The sequence below is a fragment of the Zootermopsis nevadensis genome, unplaced genomic scaffold (assembly GCF_977971745.1).
Source record: "Zootermopsis nevadensis isolate Lab colony 2312 unplaced genomic scaffold, Znev_1.0 Znev_ptg000010l, whole genome shotgun sequence".
NCBI classification, from domain to species: Eukaryota; Metazoa; Arthropoda; class Insecta; order Blattodea; family Termopsidae; genus Zootermopsis; species Zootermopsis nevadensis.
Genome location: NW_028259142.1, coordinates 4380385 through 4401130, shown reverse-complemented (window position 1 = coordinate 4401130; position 20746 = coordinate 4380385). Strand labels below are relative to the sequence as shown.

The 20746-nt window shown below is 35.7% G+C and overlaps 1 protein-coding gene across 4 annotated transcripts in view; it reads left to right on the top strand.

Annotated features, from left to right (window-relative positions):
• Positions 1 to 20226, top strand: part of babo (TGF-beta receptor type-1 babo) — a 30878-nt gene extending 10652 nt beyond the window's left edge. For all 4 annotated transcript variants that reach the window (XM_022083313.2, XM_087346266.1, XM_087346268.1 and 1 more), the window contains 6 exons: positions 5923 to 6168; positions 6680 to 6910; positions 7128 to 7295; positions 7558 to 7730; positions 8530 to 8769; positions 9906 to 20226. In XM_022083313.2, coding sequence (XP_021939005.2) covers positions 5923 to 6168; positions 6680 to 6910; positions 7128 to 7295; positions 7558 to 7730; positions 8530 to 8769; positions 9906 to 10031 — 1184 coding nt within the window. In that variant the 3' untranslated portion in view covers positions 10032 to 20226. The remainder of the gene's footprint in view (positions 1 to 5922; positions 6169 to 6679; positions 6911 to 7127; positions 7296 to 7557; positions 7731 to 8529; positions 8770 to 9905) is intronic.
• The last annotated feature ends 520 nt before the right edge of the window (positions 20227 to 20746 follow it).

Here is a 20746-nt window from a genome sequence, read left to right as displayed (position 1 = left end):
TGTAATTCCAATTTAAATACAAGTCCAAATATAAGATTCTTCCAAAATTTAGATTAAGAGTGCATCTGAGTTATATCTAAGTTCTGAATTCCATTGGCTGGCATTGACATAATTTGGAGAACTAGCTTGACTGTAGTATGGCATCTGGAAGTAATAATATTAGTGTGATGTAGCCTTACTGAGCTGGTAACTCAAGTCTTTTTAATGGGACTACTAATTACAATCCACTGTTATAAATCAGCCAATTTGTCCTGTTTTCATATCACACCATATGAACAGCTGGTCCTAAACTTTAACTGGGATTGTGTTATCACAGCAAGCAGTATGCTTAAACTTTTACTGACTGTCCATTTTAAGCACTGCTGTCAGAGCACGTGGTAGGCTGGTGGGGATAGGTAAAAAGAAATGCATTTGGAATTCTAATTAGCATGAGAGGAAGTAACTGTCTCAGAGGTGGAATCCATGTGTATACTTGAAGATTTCTGTCTTCTGGGTTATTGCGCTGTGTAGTCTGGTCGATGTTAACCAACGTTTCAGAGGTCATACTGCCTCCGTCATCAGGGCGATGAATATTCATCGCCCTGATGACGGAGGCAGTATGACCTCTGAAACGTTGGTTAACATCGACCAGACTACACAGCGCAATAACCCAGAAGACAGAAATCTTCATATTCACCGCTGTGAGAACCTCAAGTCTTACATGTGTATACTTGTTCTCTGTCATTTATTAGTGTCCTGTTGGTTCATCAGTAGAATATCAGCATTCATGAGTCACCTCTTCAGTGTGTAAGGGTGCACCAAAAATACCCGTTATTTCAAATTAGCCCCGTTTTTTATGTTTACTGTGGAAAATAAATGTTTCTCTGTACTGTTTTGCACTTACCAATACCAAACATAATAACATTTTCATTTGATTTTGACTTTTAATATGGCAAAAGAAAGCTGCATAATGGCTATAAATTTGATCAAAAAATGTTTTATGGCAAAAACAATATCGAAGATGGTCAAAACACCACTTTCAACTGTCTATGATGCGATAAAACGTTACTAGGAGACTGGGAGCAATGAGGACACCAGGGCGAGGACAAAAATCTTCTGCAGTTACAAAGAGGAACATCCACAAGGTACGATTGCAATCCGGTACAGTCAATGCGAAAGATGGCAAAGAACCCGGTATCAGCGAACAATCAGTTCGAAGAATCGTAAAAAAGAAGCTGAAACTCAGCTTCTTTTTTATGACCACTTCCGAGTTCTTACCAACTCGGAAGTGGTCATCATCTCACGGATGCAATCGACTCCTCTGGTAAGACGCCGTTGGTTTTTGTGGACTGCGACCGCTGGATCCTTCAACAGTACTGGGCTCCTGCGCATGCAGCGAAATCTTCAATCTGACTCTGCAAAGAGCTGTTTCCGCAGATTTTGGACCAAGACGTTTGGCCCTCTAACTCGCCTAGTCTGAACGAACTTCGCAGTTTGGTCAGTTCTGGAGCAAACTCTTCTCTTCAAGATACTCTGCCGTGGATCAGCACAAAGCCTGGGATGAAATAACCGTCGAAGAGAGTGCGAGCATTGTCGATAATTTAATGAAACGTCTTGATGCTTATATTAAATTTAAAGGTGGTAATTTTGAACATGTTTTGTAACCATTTGTTTTTGTTAAATAAAGAAAGTTTGTTTTGAATTCGTTGAATATTCGTTAAGTTATGATCTCTTTAACTATTCCGGGTATTTCTGGTGCACTCTGTATTTTACAGCTGTTCTTGAATTGTGTGCTTATATGTTTACTGTGAAGTGTAGAAGAATAATGGTGCAATATTTCAGGTAGACCATGTGATCGGGAGTCTTGTAAATGGAGTATTTCTGGGTCTGACTTCGGCATTCAGAATTTATGTTCCACTTTACAGCTGATTTTGATGTCTGTTTTTGAAAATGATTACTGTCTATGTTTTATCTCAAGATAACTTGAAACAGTTCAGTGTCATTTTGCATACATGTGGCCAAAACTTAATGCAACAAATATTAATCCACAGAATGATGATTCATTTGCTTGTTATCTTAGGATTATTATTTCAGGTAAATACTGGTACTTTATTCTGCCTTCACATATTTTGTGTTTGTTACCATACCATTTTCCTTTGTGTGCCATGATATCATTACTTTGTACAGTACTCTTGGCTGAGGCATGATTGCCATTATCTCTTAATGGTTTTGAAGTGTTTTGATTATTAGTTGTGTAAAAATGCTTGAATTGAAGTGTACTGTGTTTTTGCATGTTATAACAGTGTTCCACAAACTTTCTTCACCTGCTGCACACCTCACCGCAAATTTTTGCCTCATGGAAAGGGGAACTATATACATGGCTGGAAATGTGTATCTACACACAAGTCCTTGTCCTATAAGTGTGAAGACATGTGAAGATAAAACAACAAATGTTCAATAAAATAATTGATTATGAAAATTCTAATTACAAAAGATAAGATACTGCCTTTTTCTAACTATGGTGTGCAAATAGACAATTTCTTATAAAAAATCACATCACACCTGAAACCTTTTAATGCTCGCTGGTTGTGGAACACATGTTACAGTATATTTTTAATTAATTTGCAGTGCATGATAAAGGGTTTTTACTTTATTTTGTTTATTTTAATGTTCTTTTATAATGAGCATCATGTATGCTTATCCATCATCCCTTAACAAAGACCTTTAGTCATCATCAAAATAATGACTACTAAAAACTTTATTAATTCTGTATGGTGGATGGTCATGAATCCCTAATTCACGTCTCTGACATGCCAAAATCAGTTAGGAGGATCGTAAAACATTTCTTAGAGACAGAACAGGTCAGTTATTCTTAGATTAAATCTTATCAGTAATGTACGAGGTGCGATCGGAAAGTTTTCAGACTGTGTCAATAGAGGGCGAACCGGATGTAGTACGAGCTTCTGCCGCTAGGGGGTGCGGCCTACATTCATAGTGAATAAGTGTGCCAGCCGGCATCATCGAATTAGCATTTGTTTCTTAGTTACGGGCGTTTTGGTAGTGCATTACACCGACCCTCCTGCGATTTCGGAATGGCGGATTTTCATGAACAAATCAAATTTTGCCAAAGACTCGCCAAAACGGCTACGGAAACCTATGAAATGCTAAAGCAAGCATTTGGGGAGTCCGCAATGGGTCGTGCACAAACTTTTGTGTGGCATTCACGTTTTAAAAATGGCCGAACCTCTGTCGATGATGACGAGCGTTCTGGACGACCATCTTCGAGCACAACGCCCGAAAATGTTACGAAGATTCGGCAGGCCATTCACGAAGATCGACGTCGTACCATCAACGACTTGTGCGACATTGTTGGGATAGGCTATGGGACCTGTCAGCTGATTCTAAAGGAAGAACTCCACATGCGACGCATCGCAGCCAAGTATGTGCCAAGGCTCCTGTCTGAGGACCAGAAGCAGAATCGACTTCTCGTTTGTCAGGAGCTCAAAGATCTTGCAAGAACCGACCCCAACTTCCTTTCTAAGCTCCGTGTGACTTCTTCCTCTTCCCAAAGATGAAAATTCAGCTAAAGGGAAGGAGATTTGAGACGATAGAAGAGATTCAGGCAGAATCGCAGATGGTGCTTGACAGGCTGACAAAGAAAGATTTCCAGGGATGCTTCCAGGCTTGGCAGCGGCGCTGGGATCGTTGTGTTCACTCCCAGGGGAACTACTTCGAGGGTGATGGATGAATTTAATACCTGAGATAAGTGTACGGGTTTTTATACGCGCAGTCTGGAAACCTTTCGATCACACCTCGTATTCCTCCTGCAAAATGGCTAAATGGCACTTAGATAAGCCATAGCCACTTCATTTCCCACCCAGTGAGTCATAATTTGTTATTCGTGCACTTTGGTTCTGTGTACTATTTGCAGTTGCATGGAATATTAAGAATTTATGCAGTTTGATTGTTTGCTTTTTGGAAAGGGAAGATCGCTTTAATGATATTGGCAACTGAATGTGGGTGCATATTGTGTCATTTACACGTTGACATACAATGGAAATGGTTAAGCAATATGGAAGCAATCAGTTTCCATTTCATTATGACATGAAAACTGAAACATGAGTTGTTGTGTGGATGCACATGAAGTTCTAACTGACATGAAAGTGTTTGTCCAAAAGTTATATGCTATGTTGTGTGGTGATTATGGTGGTGGTGATGGTGGTGGTAGTAGTAATAAAAATAATACACCAAATGTGTTCGCAGTGGGTTTCTGTTTCAAAATTATGCCTAGCAGTTTTTTGTCTGTTGATGTCTCTGCAAGACCAGGTGTGTCATATCTCACTTACCATGAAGGTTATGAAAATTAAGATTTCATAGATATTTTGCACGGCTCCTAAGTCTATTGGATGATACATATTAATGATTCTGAATATTTAATTTGAAGACTAATGTTGCATCAGCAACTCTTTCTGTAAGTCTTTTTTCTGTATCATGTTTTTCGAGTTGTGAAAGTGTGACTTGTCAAGCATTTGCTGTGCTCCTGTTGTGAGTATACTGTTGAAATGTGTATTGTTAGTAGCCTTCAAATTGCAGCTAGCCATGTGATTGGTGTAGAAAGGTATGTAATGTGAGATGCTTGCCTGAAGTAAAATATTTCATTGTTCTTAGAACTTTGTGTATTTTAGATATGTTGCTCATTATGTATTGCATGTTATTTGGGTGAGTCTGTGTTGCATTATACCTATAGTATTGACTGAAGAAACAATTTCATATATAATTCTATGAATTTCAAATTTTATTTTATTTTCTACATGCTTATAATGTTAATTTATTTTAAAGCTAAAACTTGGTATCAAGTTTTAGTAAAGGCTATGAGGTTTGTATAAAAGTAAATTCTAAAGTATTCATTTGTGCTCATGTTTTGTTACCAGTGTTTTGGTCAAAATCTTAATATAAGGAGAGCTAATGAATTCATAAATTGTGGTAGATTTAAGGACTTTGGAACGAACAGCAGCAAGTAAACATTTTATTCATGTCATAATTTGGAGAAGATTAAATTTTAAAAATGCTTGGTGCCAGTCAGTACTAAATAATCATCTTGTGACCTATCTAAAAAACCATAACACTAGTTCAGGGTGTTTAGAACAAAATTCAGAAGAGAATATATGAATTGATGATGGAGACGGTATAATGAATGAGAGAACATTATATATTGAAGAATTTAATAATTTGAACTTTTAACGTTATACAATGTTATTAGGTTAGGTTAAATCAAGGAAAATGATATGACTGAGACAGGGGGGAACTGAGAAATGAGATGATTTTGGTTGTGAAACATCAAGGGAGAAACTACTTGGGAGGCACAGGGCAGCATTATAGAAATAGTATGAATGCTAGGGACTATATTCAACTGCTAGTAATTTTGCTGGAAAACTTTAAACTTAGATGACTGACTGTGTGCCATGGACTTACGTACTTATTTCTTGTTATGTTACCAAACAAATATAATGTGTAACACTTATTGTTCTACCTCTTGATACATTTATTGTCCATATAATAAAAGTAGGTAACATTTTGTAATGAATATGGTTTTGTTAAAATTAATTACCTTCTGTCATTTACTGTGGAAATAATAGTCCATTGTTAATGTACAGTATATTGCCAAATGGGGTTCAGTCTTCATCATTTTATTTATCCAAATGTGTAATCACTATTTGATAGGTCTCCATTGAGAAGAAATGTGAGTTATATTTGTGCAAATGCAGTATTCTGTTCTGTTAATTTACTTATAGTTCTTGCAAAAATGTTGGCCATTAAATTGCATTCAGGCTTATTCATATTCTTATCATATGAATTTAAGTTACTGTCTATTATGCTATAACATTAAACATATTATGACATGCTTGAGAATTATTTCGCTAATTGAGGCTTGGCTTGTTGAAGAAAATCCTCAGGGCCAGGGAACGTTCTCACTGGGGACATGGGAGCTGGCTTTGACTATCGCTGGCCCTATCGTCATAGTGTGCATCTTCATAACAGTGGTCTATAGCCTCTGGCATCAGCATCGCCGGCGCCAGCACCAACTACCCTATCGTTCAGAGGATTCAATTGAAGCACCAGATCATCCCATATTGGGTGGAGTGTCGCTGCGGGACATGATTGAGATGACCACAAGTGGGTCTGGCTCAGGTGAGTTTTTTTTCTTACATTCGAGGTCTGATCAAAAGTACTGAAACTCAATTCATATCTCAGTCATTACTGTGATGAATATGTTCTGTTATGTTGTAACATGTCAAGACATGTTTACATGTCATTCATGGTGTTTCAAGTTAGAGTAGTCGTTACATGAACAGTGTTCCTAATTCATACTCCTATATGTCATTCAGGGAAGTATTTCCTGTTAGGGACAGGTATTTCTTCCCCTTTATCACCACATCTAGACCAGTTCTGAGACCTATCTACTTGAGTCTTGTTCCCTTTTTGTAAAATAGAGTGCAGTGTTGATCATTCCCCCCCATTTAGTGTCTATTGTAGAATACCTGAAGCTTTACCTCATTGCTCCTTGTATGCCTTAATATAACAGTGCTTAGATGCGGAGCATACCTTGTGTGCATCTTGCAAGGAAATTAGGAGAGTCCTGTACAATTTTAGGTTTATTACAGAACAGTAGAGTAATTTTGTATTTTTTCTTCTATTGTAGGCCTGCCTCTTTTGGTACAACGAAGTATTGCAAGGCAGATACAGCTTGTAGAAATTATTGGTAAAGGGAGGTTTGGAGAAGTGTGGCGGGGGAGGTGGCGAGGAGAGAATGTGGCAGTGAAAATATTCTCATCTAGAGAAGAACGTTCCTGGTTCCGAGAAGCAGAAATTTACCAAACAGTAATGCTGCGTCATGATAACATTCTCGGATTTATTGCAGCTGATAATAAAGGTGGGTGAATGTTTGTATGTGGCATAATTGATATGTGTCAAATCCTACTTTGTAAAATTGTTAATTTTCAGTTGTGTCATATTTTGATACTTACCTTTGTAGCTGTCATTAGCGGACCTTAGAGAAATAAGAGAAACGTTGAACTGTTGAAACAACAAGCCAGTTTGCTTTGCAGGCCCCCATTTAGACAGACATGAAATCTGTTTGATTGTTACAGATAATGGGACATGGACACAGCTGTGGCTGATCACAGATTACCATGAGAATGGATCTCTCTTTGATTACCTTAATAGAAGTACTGTTGACACTACAGGCATGATCCGCATGACCTTGTCAATTGCTACTGGCCTGGCGCACCTCCACATGGAGATTGTAGGCACTCAAGGTGAGCCAAATACTAGAACCCAGTGGCATCAACACACCTCAGAGAAATAAGTTGTGATGGCATGGATTGGTTTTAAATGGCTCAGGATAGAGTACAGTAGTTTTTTTGTGAATGCAATGATGAACATTTGGATTTGATAAAAGCAATTAACTGTTGACTTTTCATAGAAGATTCTGTACCATGTAGTCAGTTGTAATGTAGGATTTATTTACAAGATTCCATCTGATGTACCTGCTTGTAAATTTTTAATCTTGGTCCATAGGAAAACCTGCCATAGCCCATAGAGACCTGAAGTCAAAAAATATTTTGGTAAAATCGAACACTACATGTGCCATTGGAGATCTGGGTCTAGCTGTGCGGCATGATGTGGCAACAGATACAGTAGACATTCCGCTCAACAATCGTGTTGGCACCAAACGGTACATGGCTCCAGAGGTAAGCCCTGAACACAGAGACAGTTTGCTTCTCCAAAACATTGGTATATGCCTACAAGTCTGCAAACATTGCATGTGTGTGCGCACACACAAAACCAGTTTCTATATATCTGCCCATTCCACTCTTTTAAAGTTACAATTAAATATGAATGTTGACTCGCAGAAATGAGTTTATGAAGTAATGAGAAAGAAGTTCAAAATCCTGAGTATGAATACACTAAAATCCGTTTGTTATTTTATACTCTGTCTGGCATCGTCTAACATGAAGTCTCGGAAAGAGAATGGATGATTTCAATGTTTCTTTTATGTCTGTTACATTAAAGGTAAAGGTGTGTAAATATAAACGAAGAAGAAAGATAATGAAAAATGTTTTATTTGTTTGTATGTTTTACAGAAACGAAGGAATTTGTTGTATTATTACAGTAGCTGCAGAAGTACTTAAAAATGTGCTTACAGAAAACATTTAAAAGCTTGAGTCAGAGAATAATATGTATGTATATTTTAGTATTGTGAAAATGTTACTTGGGTTTTATGTGGAATGTCAGTGGGATATTGGTATTAATAAATTATTCTACTTGTATATAGATAATAGTTAATCATTTGTTAAATATTTTTGATTTGTTAATTCAGAATAAATCATGCACAAAATTAATTGTGTATTTGAATATTACTTATATTAAAGACGTATTAAGTGTTATAAGTTTTTATTGGAAGTTCCTGTGATTGTGGTTTTCATCTGTAATGTTCTGGGAGGATATTCTGCTGTTGTCTCTACTGTGTAACTGCTTTTGCTTATGCAGGTCCTTGAGGAGCTGATTAATATGAATCACTTTGATTCATTTAAAAGGGCAGATGTATATGCTCTTGGCCTCATATTCTGGGAGATTGCAAGAAGATGTAATGTTGGTGGTATCTATGATGATTACCAGTTGCCATTTTATGACATGGTCCAGTCTGACCCAACCATTGAAGAAATGAGGAAAGTGGTATGTCTGGACCGACAAAGGCCGTCTATTCCTAACCGATGGCAGTCAAATGAGGTATGATACCTAGTGTTTAAAGGAGACTTAGCCATGTGAGCTTGTCTGAACGTGGTTATAAGTAATGATTTTGTATTTAATGTGTCATATATATGTATGTATGTTAATTGATTACATCTTTCTGAAATATCAGTGATTTAATTTTACCTGTCATCAGTTTTAGAACCATTTATGTGACTAAATTCTGAGTTTATGTGATGATAAAGAGTATGTAGTGCCTATCTTATCTTGAAAATGTAAACATCAGCATTTAAATTAATTCTGTCAGCAGCTCCTTATAACCAATTGAATTAACTGTGTCTATTTAAGTAATTACTTTGAGTAAAGTCACTCAAAGAAGTAAAAATAGAACCCCAGCAGCTTTGAATTAATTTTGGGCATATTTATAACTAAAGTTGCAAAATATGCCTTTCAATTTCATTGTGTGTATTTGTCTGGCCATAGATCAACAAATTTAGTTACTGCTTGGGTCATCACCTGTAACTCTACATATTATACATTCACAGTGAGGAAATTAAGCTTAGAATTTCCTGAGTGTTCATTAAATCGAAATTTGTTTAACTGAAAAATATGTTAGGTTAATGGTGTTGGCAGCAATACAGATACTTTCTCAGATCTGCAGTAGTGTTGTGAGCCTTTGTTACCTAAGCATGTGACTTGGTGTTAAATGAGGTCTTATAGCCCACATTCTTTGTGTTCTCAATCTGTCATGTGGTTTGAAAATGTTATGCAATGATGGCAAAATGAGGAAGAGCCCCATCTTATCAAAAACAACACATCAGTAACAATTATGTTTTTAATATGGAAAATTACCTTGTGAAACTATAATAAAAGCAGAGGAAGGAAAGACTTTCTTTCTTACAAACGGTTGAGTTCTGTTTATTCTCCGACATTCAGAGTGAGTATTACATGTAAGATTTGAGGTTTTCACAGCGGTGAGTATGAAGATTTCTGTCTTCTGAGTTGTTGCACTGTGTAGTCTGGTCGATGTTTACCAGCATTTCGGAGGTCATACTGCCTCCATCATCAGGGCGGTGATTCATCTTCATGAGTATTACATATTTGTATTGAAGTAAATATAATTTTGATAGAACTAGGTAATGGCTTTTAGATCATTCTCTTGTGACTTGCTGCAGGCTCTTCATGTGATGTCAAAGGTGATGAAAGAGTGTTGGTATCAGAATGCAGCAGCTCGTCTCACGGCACTTCGCATCAAGAAGACCCTTGCAAACCTTGGTGCAGCTGAAGACCTGAAAATATGAAGGGGATGGTATGGAGCATAGCAAGTTGCTTCCATAATTGCAGCGATCTCAGTTGTTTACAGTTGTGCTGCTGTTTGAATTAGTGGAGACATTTAACTTGAAACACAGTTATGAATTGATTTTGAGGAACTTCTTTCACTAGTCATGCCTTTTCATTTGAGATAATTATTGCAAGTTTTTTACTTTTCTTAAAATGGACAGAAAATGTAGTAAGGTGCTTCTTGTAAGCGCCAGAACAATATTAAGGATATTACTGAATCACACTTTATGAAAAGTATTATGGTGACAAGCAACATGATCATGACCAGGAAACAAGGAAATAATTTTTGACTGGTGACTGTCCTGCTGTGCAGTGACATTGGGGCATGACACATTTGATCACCCATATTTAGTAGATCAAAAATGCAGGGTGCTGCTTGCCACCATTGTATTGTCATTTGACATTCTCTTGTTTAAAATCTGACCTGCATTCAAATGAATTCAAAGATAAATGAGACAGACAGGCAGCTGAAATTTAAAGAAAGGAATGGATGATGGGGAGAAGTGGGTGAATAAATGTTTATTGAATGGACGGGTGTATGTTAAATGAGTATATTTGGGAGAGAGTGGCTAGAAACAGATCCATTGACTGAAAAAGAAATCACTGCCCAGTTGTATTCCCTTTGTAACAACACAGGCCATTTCCTTTATTGTTTTGATTCTAAAGCAACTTCAGCCCATCATTTGTGTTTATTGTGATGTATCAGCAGTTATGCTAGAGCCAGACAAGGGCCAGATATATATGATATTTTAATTTACTGTAATAGGATTCAAAAACTATTTTAATTCGATTAAAAAATGCTTATTGATATAATGTGTGATTACATAATCCTGAATTTGAATTTTATCAAGGATTTTTGGAAATAGGAAGTTTAAAATCCATGCAGTCTGTACCTCATTTCTAGCTGAAGGTGAATGGGGCAACATTAACAATGAATTACTGTGTCTGGCTTAAAATCATTTAGGACCCAGTGGTGGTGTTTCAGTATAGTGTTGACTTTATAGGGAAGATCTGAAATAGTTTCATGTGTTACCACAGTCTTGTTTATACTTAAACTATCAGTAACATAGAAGTGAAATGAAAATTTAATGCCTTTATGTATTATTGTAGTCATGTCTTGTCTTACAGTAACAAAACCTTGAAATACAAACATGTCTGTAAAATTATGGTGCAGATTTAAAGTTTAGCTATTTTGTAACACTTAGTGCTACAGGATGGTTTAAAAGTCTGTGTGCATGTGTAAGAAGAAGTGTTGGAATTTGGAAGTGGTTTAAAAGTCCCTTGTGTATGTGCTCACACATACTCTAGGTCAGGCCTGCCGAACCTGTAGCTTGTGGGCATCATGTTGCCTGTGATGTAGTGTTATATTGCTCGTGGAGACATTTGAAATAAGAAAACATCTTTTAACCCTTTCCCTGTCAGCAGCACCATAGAATGCCGTAGCAATTCCACCCGTTTCCTGGCAAACTATGAAAGAAAACTTACCACCACTTCCATATTCCCAAGTGACCCTATCATAAATCCTTATTGTTAGCTGTTGTTCTTTGCCAGGATTAAAATAACTTTGTCGACATTTGCCAATGTGTATTGTTACGGGGATGTTTTCTAGTTAACGACTTCCAGATGTACAGGTACCAGCAGCGACTTCTTGTTGATGTTTTTATTGCTGGACTTACAGTCTGTCCTATTGTCCCAAGTTAAAATCTATGCAATAATATTTTAAAAAGGTTATGAGGTTTTTATTTATGGCAACATTACTAATTACTAATTTATTTTGTAAAAATGTGCTAGAAATAAACACAACCTAGCCTAGGTTGTGAATTGAATTTTTTTTACAGATTTTTCACATTATTAATATATTTTTATTGTATATAATATATAGAAAAATATACATATATATTCTATATTGCCCACATACAGACCAAATGTTGCAGAAGTTGCCCTCACAATAAAAAGGGTTGGGCAGGTCTGCTGTATGTGGTACAAGTAAGTTGCATGTGACACATGCAGGATTTTTGAACCAATTCCCACTTCCAGTACTCGTTCTTACGTAAATACAGGGACTTCTGAAGCATTCTGTAGAAACATGAAACACATATAACATGAAGCAGAAGAAACTAATGTTAATGCATTTCAGTTTGGGGTACATATGTTGATCTACACATGCCTCATTACTATTCTAAGTACTGTTTTCCACCGTATTTTAGTGCTGAATGAGAATGTCTGTCTGTGGTGGTGGTGGTGACAGAAAATGAGAGTACAAAACATATTTTATGGTAATTTCAAACTGATCATGAATTTCTAATATCTGTCACTTCAGAATATTATGGAAGAAGTGATTAATACATTTAGGAACAAAATGGTTTTCTTCCTGTTTATGACAAACTGCTGAAATATCATATAAACATGTAATGCTGTTTTAATGTATTTCCCCATATCATATTTGTTGTATATTAGAAAATGCTCATGTATTGCACTGCAACATAACATGGATCTGCAAATGTATACTTGCAGACTCTGTCTTTCCTCATTGTGGTGCAGTATTTAATAACGTCCTTTTTCTACATAATAGTACAATATTTTTATTACAGTGTCATTGTCATAATTTTATTGTTGCAGTATTTTGTTGCGAAGCAGAAGTTGTTTTAGAATGAAGTGTAATGACTAAACGATGTTTCCTCTAAAATGATAAGATATTCTGAAACATGCTTTAGTACTAGCCTACAATTTGCAGTAGATATGTCAAGGTGTCTTTTAGGGGAAATGTTACAGTAATCCTGTGCCTTGTTGCCCAGTTATTGGAGCAGCATCCTTCCTCTGTTCCCTATAGCAAGCAGTTCCATAGACATCATGTAGGCTATCTTTATGTCTGCATACACAAGCCAGGTTATTATTTCATGTTGTCACAAAGTAAAGGAATGTTGTTTATGTAGTACTTTATTGCTGTGTGTGTGTGCGCATGTATTTTAGCCGTATGGGTGTGCTGGAACTTCTGACCATATTGTATCTTTTGCTGCCATTTCAGTAAACTTTTGCTGTTATATTTTTTAAATGAATTATTGTGGCTTATTTTTAGATTTTTGCAGGTCATGGGAAGGAGAAAGTGTGAGAGTGGATAGTGATTGTGTAAGGAATGGTTTGCGGGTCTTGATGTCTATTGTAGTTCCTAATAGAACTAATCTAGCAACTTTAAAATTTGGTGTTGTTCAGCCAAGAGTTGCAGTTGTCTTACATTATAGGGAAATTTTATAATGTATCAGTCATAAGAAGCTTTGATCAGAGTGGCCATGCAGTTTGGTTTGTGGACCTTGATCACTCAAGACACTGAGATTATGGGTTCGAATCCCACTCCTAGCTTGGATGTTTTCGTATCTTTCTGTGTTGTGCTGTCCTGTATAGATAGAGACCTTGTGACAGTCTTATGACTTGTCCAAGGTCTCCTACCAAATGTCTAAAAAGATTAAGAAACATCCCATATGTGAGGAGGCCAAGGTCCTTTAAGGACTGACTGCAGATCCACATAATGATCATGATTATGGTAAAAGAAAAACTATTTACAAAACTGGAATGCTTATTTGTGCTGAATGCAAAATAAGGGCTCCTTAAATATTGTTCTGTAATTAGAAAAAGAAAAAATGGTTCAAACTGAGATTTTGTGTGTCTGGTTTATATCTCCAACTGTCCATAAAAAGTTTATAAGTTTTATCATCTTGTAACTCAATTAATTTGAAGTTACTGAATTGCATGTGCTCGATAACAGCAAAAATTAACACAGTTTGAGGTGTTCCTTGTGTTTTCAATGCTTGAGTTCTACATCATATCTTGTTAAGTTGTGCTGCTGGTGTTTTTTTTAGACCTGAGAATGTGCACACATTTTCATTGCAAAAAATACCATCTTGCAACTGGGTGATCTTTTCTCTGCTACAGAAACATGCAGTATGTTCATTGGCTTCTTAATACATCATATGTCTGGTATTTGGTAACAGAGAATTTACTTCATCTTATACTTCACTGGAAGATCTCATTTAGCCATTATATTTTTCTAAAAACTGATTGATGTTAAATTAGACTTGCTCATGATAAAAGAGATAAATAGAATTAAAGTTGTCCCTGTGTATAAGCAAAACATACACAGACATAATGAGGGGTGGAGTTAGAACTTTGTGGTTTTTTAATCTTTACATTAATTAGAGGTGAGCAGACAGCTTTACCCCTGTCTCCCTTAAGGATGCTAGAGTGGGTCCCAGCAATGGATTGGGCATGATAGTAAAGAGTCTTTGTCCCTGTTTTAATAGAATTCTGGCCACACAGTCCATAGTCTGTCTTTACCTAATTCTTAATAGTTTTCTACAAAAAGCTGCAGGCATTTTTGTTTCTTGAGTCTGACTTTCACTTTGTGTTGTCATTCTTTGGAGCTATACCATATCTTATCTTTGTCACTCATGCACCGATTCATTTATGTATACTGAAAACATCATGTTGTTTAAAGATGACTGTCTTCTGGGTTGTGCCATGTAGTCTGATTGAAGTTTTCCAGTGTTTCAGAGGCAGCAAGCACCTCTGAAATGTTAATAAACTTCTACCAATCTACATGGCACAACAACCCAGAAGGCAGCCATCTTGACACTTGTTGCCTTGAGAACCTGAAATCAAATTCGAAAGGAAGGAACTCTGTAACCCATTGTTTTTATTACAGAAACTTCTGGTGCTTGTTACTTTTGTCTTTTATGACAGTTTATTAACATTATAAAATTATTACTTATTTACTTCATGAAAGAAAGTAATGATGTCAGAATTTAAGAAGAGTTTTGTGTTTTAAGAAGATAGAAATTCTTGCTGTAAGTCCTGATCTTGATTGAATGCACATTTTAAGGTTGCTAAGACTTATGTTTGTATATAGGTTGATAACTTTAAGTAGGGAATTTTGGTTATTTTATATATGTAGCACCATTCAGGGGAACTAACAATATTATAACATGCCAGACTATGTTTCCATTCAAAGGTAGAATGAATACTTTGAAACATTCAGTACAAATATGATATAAGCATTAGTGTAATGATTGTTTTAAGAAACCCAGAAAGAATACTCAGTAACATGACAGTTTACCAAGTAATTCTCCCCCCACAGATTATTTTAGTCTTTATGTTAAAAGCTCATATAGAAGTGTTTGAGTGCATATGTTGTGTGGTTGGCATATGGGGATTTGGTTGGACATTTGGCAGTTGGATTTTGAGCCATTTTGAGACACTTTCTTGAATGATGGTCTGACCCAGTCTTGGTTTCATATGCACATTTCCAAGAACCTTTTCAGCATTGTTAGTCCATTGAAGATAGTCCTTTATTTGTATGAAATTGATTTATTTTGTTAAAATATACTATGAAGTATTTTGTTACGTAGGTATCTTTTAGAATGTGAGAAGTTGACAAGTAGAAATCTTTGGCTCAATCACATGCCATGCCGTGCCATGCCGCTATGTCCGACAGTTGCCTCATGAAGCTAATTTGATTACAATGGTAAGTGTTGGTGTGTAAGCAAAGTGACAATAAATGTGTGTTGTGTTTTGAGTTGATGTGAAGACAGAGACGTTGGTGCTCTTTGTTAGCCTTGTTGAAGTGCATTACTCTTGCCTTCAGTTGACAGTAGTTGTTACACATAGGAAAACTATAATGATGATACAGTTTCCATGCAAGGTGGCAGCAATATGGGTTAGCAAGCTACACATAATTATAACTAAAATAAATTTATAATAATGTTCAGTGTGAAGATATGTAATAAACTAACTTCCGCAGGAATCGAGTAAGGATGGTCGGTATGTAAAGTTTTGTGGTTTGTTTTCCTACTATTGCCACTATCTTGCTTGGCCATCATTGGAACTTGCTTTAGTAGCTGTGACCATCCTCCCTAATGTAACAAGAAAATGTACTGATTCTGTGAATGTAACAAGCAAACAGCAAAGTTCAAATTGTATTTTGCTCAGCATCTTCTAAACAAAAGCATGAGAAGCTTTTATGTACAAACAACATTATCCTGCATATATACACTAGTAATGTAGAATGTTGTAACCAAATTGTGTCCTTTTCGTGTATAACTTGTTGACACTGTAAATGAGAATACTGAACTTCTTTTTAAAAAAATTTTGGACTAACTTCTGTTATTCAAATGTTTTTCAAAATCAGCTATTCATTTAGCGTATCATACATACCTCCTTATGATGTATTTTTGAGACTGATATGCTGATACTGTGACTCTATGTATTTGTGTAGCTATGTAACAGTTGTTAGTATGTTATCAAGATGGGCAATTCTGTGAGATCATTCCAGATAACTTGAGTATTAATTGTTAAAATAACCAGACACTGTGAGGGATAAACAACATACAACAAATACAAGGACAGAACTGCATATCCCTTACTTAATCTTCTAAATTTTTACTTGCCACCAAATATTGAATGGTTAGTACTTCTGCTTTGTATTTTGAAGGTCTGAGGTTTAGTTTTTGGCTTGGAGGCCAGCTGTCCTGACTGAGGCCTCCCCCCTTCCTCCAGGCAAGTGCTGGGGTAGTACCTTGAGAGTTGTCATAATCTCTTCCTTCTACATTATTCCCAGCCACTGTCTTATTTTATACTGTACAACCTGTGCAGTTGAAAATGTGTTCTTAGGTAAACTAAGAAATGTTACTTGTTTTGTATGTGATCAGTCATTCATCACACTGAATGTATTTGTTAAATGAGTTGATAAAGAAAGACTCTAACATCACATATGAAGGGTAAATGTCTGTTTTGAAAAGTTACCCTCCATTTTACTGAAGCATCATGCTGCTTGCCAGGAAAGAAAATTAATTTTAGAGTTAGGAAGTTCTTGTAGCAACCATAAGTGCGACATTAAAATGGTTTGGCATAGATTTACTTTGGTGGTATGTAATGATATGCGTTGGTTGTGGTTAAGTAGAAAAGATTACACTTTTACTGGTTCAAGAAGAAAAACTCTTAATTAAGACTAATTACATTAAATATCCTTTAGTGATTTCCGAACTTTGTCTATCCATGTTTATTATGTTAACTGTCTTGCTGAAAATTTTGAGTAGGTTTTGAATTATAGGTTTGTGAGGAATTTTATAGAGTTTAGATAATACATGTAAATGTTCAAGTTATGTTCTTGATATCACAGTGAGCCTTTGGAATTTTCTGTATGCTGTTAGGATATATATTAACAAATTGGAAAGTACAGAATTGCCCTTAGCTTGATAAGTTAAAGGTGAAACATCTTGTCTCTCAGCCTATAGAATCACATTACAGCATTGAAGTAAGTCATTTGTTTGTCCATGTAGTGGCTTGTCAAGGAAATATATTTATTTATATAACACTTATAATTTAACAAATCTGCAGAATGGCTTCCATGAAATACATGTAGTTCAAATGGTACATTTCCAAGTAGCATTAATTGTCAGTCTTAATTACCTTTTTGTTTCTCAGGATGATAATTTCAATAGTTGCAGGTGACACATACATTCAGGTTTTTGTAAAAATCATTATAAGATGTAACAAGCAGGCCCCATAAATAAAATAAGAGTACCTTTACTTGTGTTCACTGTCATGTAGATAAATCAGGACTCTCATGATCACATGTGAGATTGATTTTTTGTTTTTGTTTATTGCGATTTGTTGTCAATCAGATTACACTTATTTAATCAAGTTTTTCCAGACCAGGTATTTAAACTATTCATAGAATGTAATAAGTGTTGCTAGATGTGGAATTGTCATTGATCATTATTCAGAGTTTTACAGACAATGTAGGCTTGTAATTTCTCATCAGTTTTATCAGGGTACATATTTGGTTTCCTTTTAGATTTTCTCAATTCTTGTGCTTGCAGGTTGGGCACTGGGATAGCGATATGTTCCATATAGTATCTCATTCTGAAAGTAGTTGTGTTGTGACTATATTTGTACCTTACTCATTTCAAGTCAGGCACAGTAAAGTTATGGCCATGCTGGTCTTGTAGGAGTTTGAGGGTAGTGCCCATTCATATGTATTCTGTGTAAACTTTTAAAGTGCTGTGTATATTGTGTTATAAATATTGAACAAAAATGTGACATTGGTTGCCTCTGACTTCAGCCACTCAGTCTGTATTTTAACAGTACTTGGGGTCATCTGTGATTCTGTGGTTTTTAAAGATATTTTAAAATAGAATCATTATGCCGCATTTTAACATAATAGTAGTAAGCAGACAAATGTAGTTGATGTTGCATTTCCAGTAGTAAGAGCACAATGTTCAGATCATACAAAGTCAGCACTGAATTTCTGATTTTTCCTACCACAACATTTTATGCTGTAGTTGTGTGAGATATGAGGATGTGGGAACTGTGGTCTGATGTAAGCACATAATGTTTTTCTAATGTCCATCCTGGCCTAGTATATTAATGAAATGATTACAATTAATGTGTGTTGTTGATACAGTGCTTTTCTACCATTTGTACCAATTCTCTTGTTAACTTGGTGAAGGCTTGATACCATTGAGCATATATATACTATATATATATATATATATATATATATATATCACGAGTATGCATCATTGCCACTATATTAGTGAAAACGTGTTTTGTATTAAATATTTCTGTTGTCATTTCTTAGTCAGATAACATAACAGCTGTATCAGTATGTTTCACTGTATACTTGGGTCTTTTCCATTGACTTCCATTGAAACTGTGTATGGTATTTCCAAATTCACACTATATCTATTGGTCGCATACATTTATGGCTGTAGTAGTCAGTGTGGAACTCCCATCCATGAACAGGCCCAAGTATAATATGTTCTCACATGTTAATTACTTCACTAAGTACACATATATTTATATATAAAGATGGGAAAAACATTCTTGCCTTTAATAAGTGACAAATACTTTAGTACAAATATTGTTTGATATGTATTCCGTCATCAGTAGTAACCAAGTATTATTCAGCAGTAATGCTTGGTTTGGTAGTATGATGAGCTCTTCAGATGTTGAATGATGACTGGTGCTGTATACCAGTGTATACTAACTGTGTGGTCCATCCTAAGAACATGGTTGCTTCAGAACTTGTATATTCCATGTTACTGAAAGAGGTAAAGAAACAGGGTAAAATCTTACCTGCCATTTACCTTTCCCCTTTACTCATATATTCTTAAAACTTCATTTAGATGGTTACATTTTCATTGAAAATTAACACCATTTTTTCAATATATTAAAGGCCACTGTAAATGCCTCATGTCCTTGCCTGTGAGTAAAGTGATGAAATTTATGTATAAATTCTTGCTCATATATTACTAGCACCCCTTTGGTGTATCAGATCTAATATAGTAGCCATGGTGCATTCCTTAACTGTTGTGTATATATCTGAAACAGATTTATGATAACAGAATAGATTAACACATTTTCAATATGTACAATGTTTCATCAGAATGTCAGAGTTGTACATGTTTATTGTTTATAATATTGCACTTTGCTTGTGAAGAGAACTTCAGTTTAGCTTTTCTATTGATAACCATAATCTTTCTATTTTTACTGCATGATGTTCCTTTGTTTTTGTATGGTGTAAATGCACAGTAGAGTTACATAAAACAAAATATGTACACTTATAAAGTTTTTATTTTAAAGCTCTATTATTTACTGCAGAAGAATGGAAAAGCCACGCTTGTTATTGTTGCTGTAAAAACAATAAATGGAGAATAATTGAAGAGAAAACCAGCCAAACTTGACATAACTTCAAGAGGCTTGTACTCTAAAATTAGAAGAAACAAAATCTTATTGGCCTGTTGGATGCCCAGATAAAACCATTCAATTTACTGGGCTTTATTATTTCAGATTTGAAGGACCCAACATTTTGTTTCGCTATGTGTAAATATTCATATGGTCCGGTTGTCAGCAAGTTGTTGCTTTTGGTGTTGCTGATTCAAACATCACATAGTCTTTGCAAATGTTGGTCTGCTGTTATATACCATTACAGCATCATAACCCAGATCAACATTGACACCTTCACTGCCATGAAAATGTCTCATCTAGTATTTGTTTTTTGGGGTAATTCATTGTTTTCATTACTTTATTGTCTGTATGCCAGTTTAAAAAAATACTGTAAATCCTTATACAAGGAGAATATATATGTGCGATTTAGGGGCATTGCCTTTCTGCTGTGTCCAGTTACTGAATTGGTTGCCACTTTTCCTACTTGGACAGGTGTGATAGTGAAGTTCATTCTTATAAATCACCATTGGTGATTAGAGGATATGCAAGCATTTATATCTGAATGAATGTAATGTAGCCAAGTAAACTTTGCACTAAAATGCTGAATTCTCTTTATCACTGCCACTGATTGACAAGGATCAAAGTGCTATAAATCTGGATATGCAAATGTGACCTGCAACTCAAAGATTGCCATTCACATAGCTTGGGCCACTTGATCAGGATGATGACTGATTGCGGTTTGTCTCCAAACAGGAACTGACATTTAACTTAACAAAACATTCATCGCCCTGATGACAGAGGCAGTATAACCTCTGAAACGTTGGTTAACATCGACCAGACTACACAGCGCAACAACCCAGAAGACTGTAAATCTTCAACTTAACAAAAGTTATACATTGTTTTATTATGAAAGATTTGTATTACACAAATTTATTAAATTTATTAGAGGTAATAT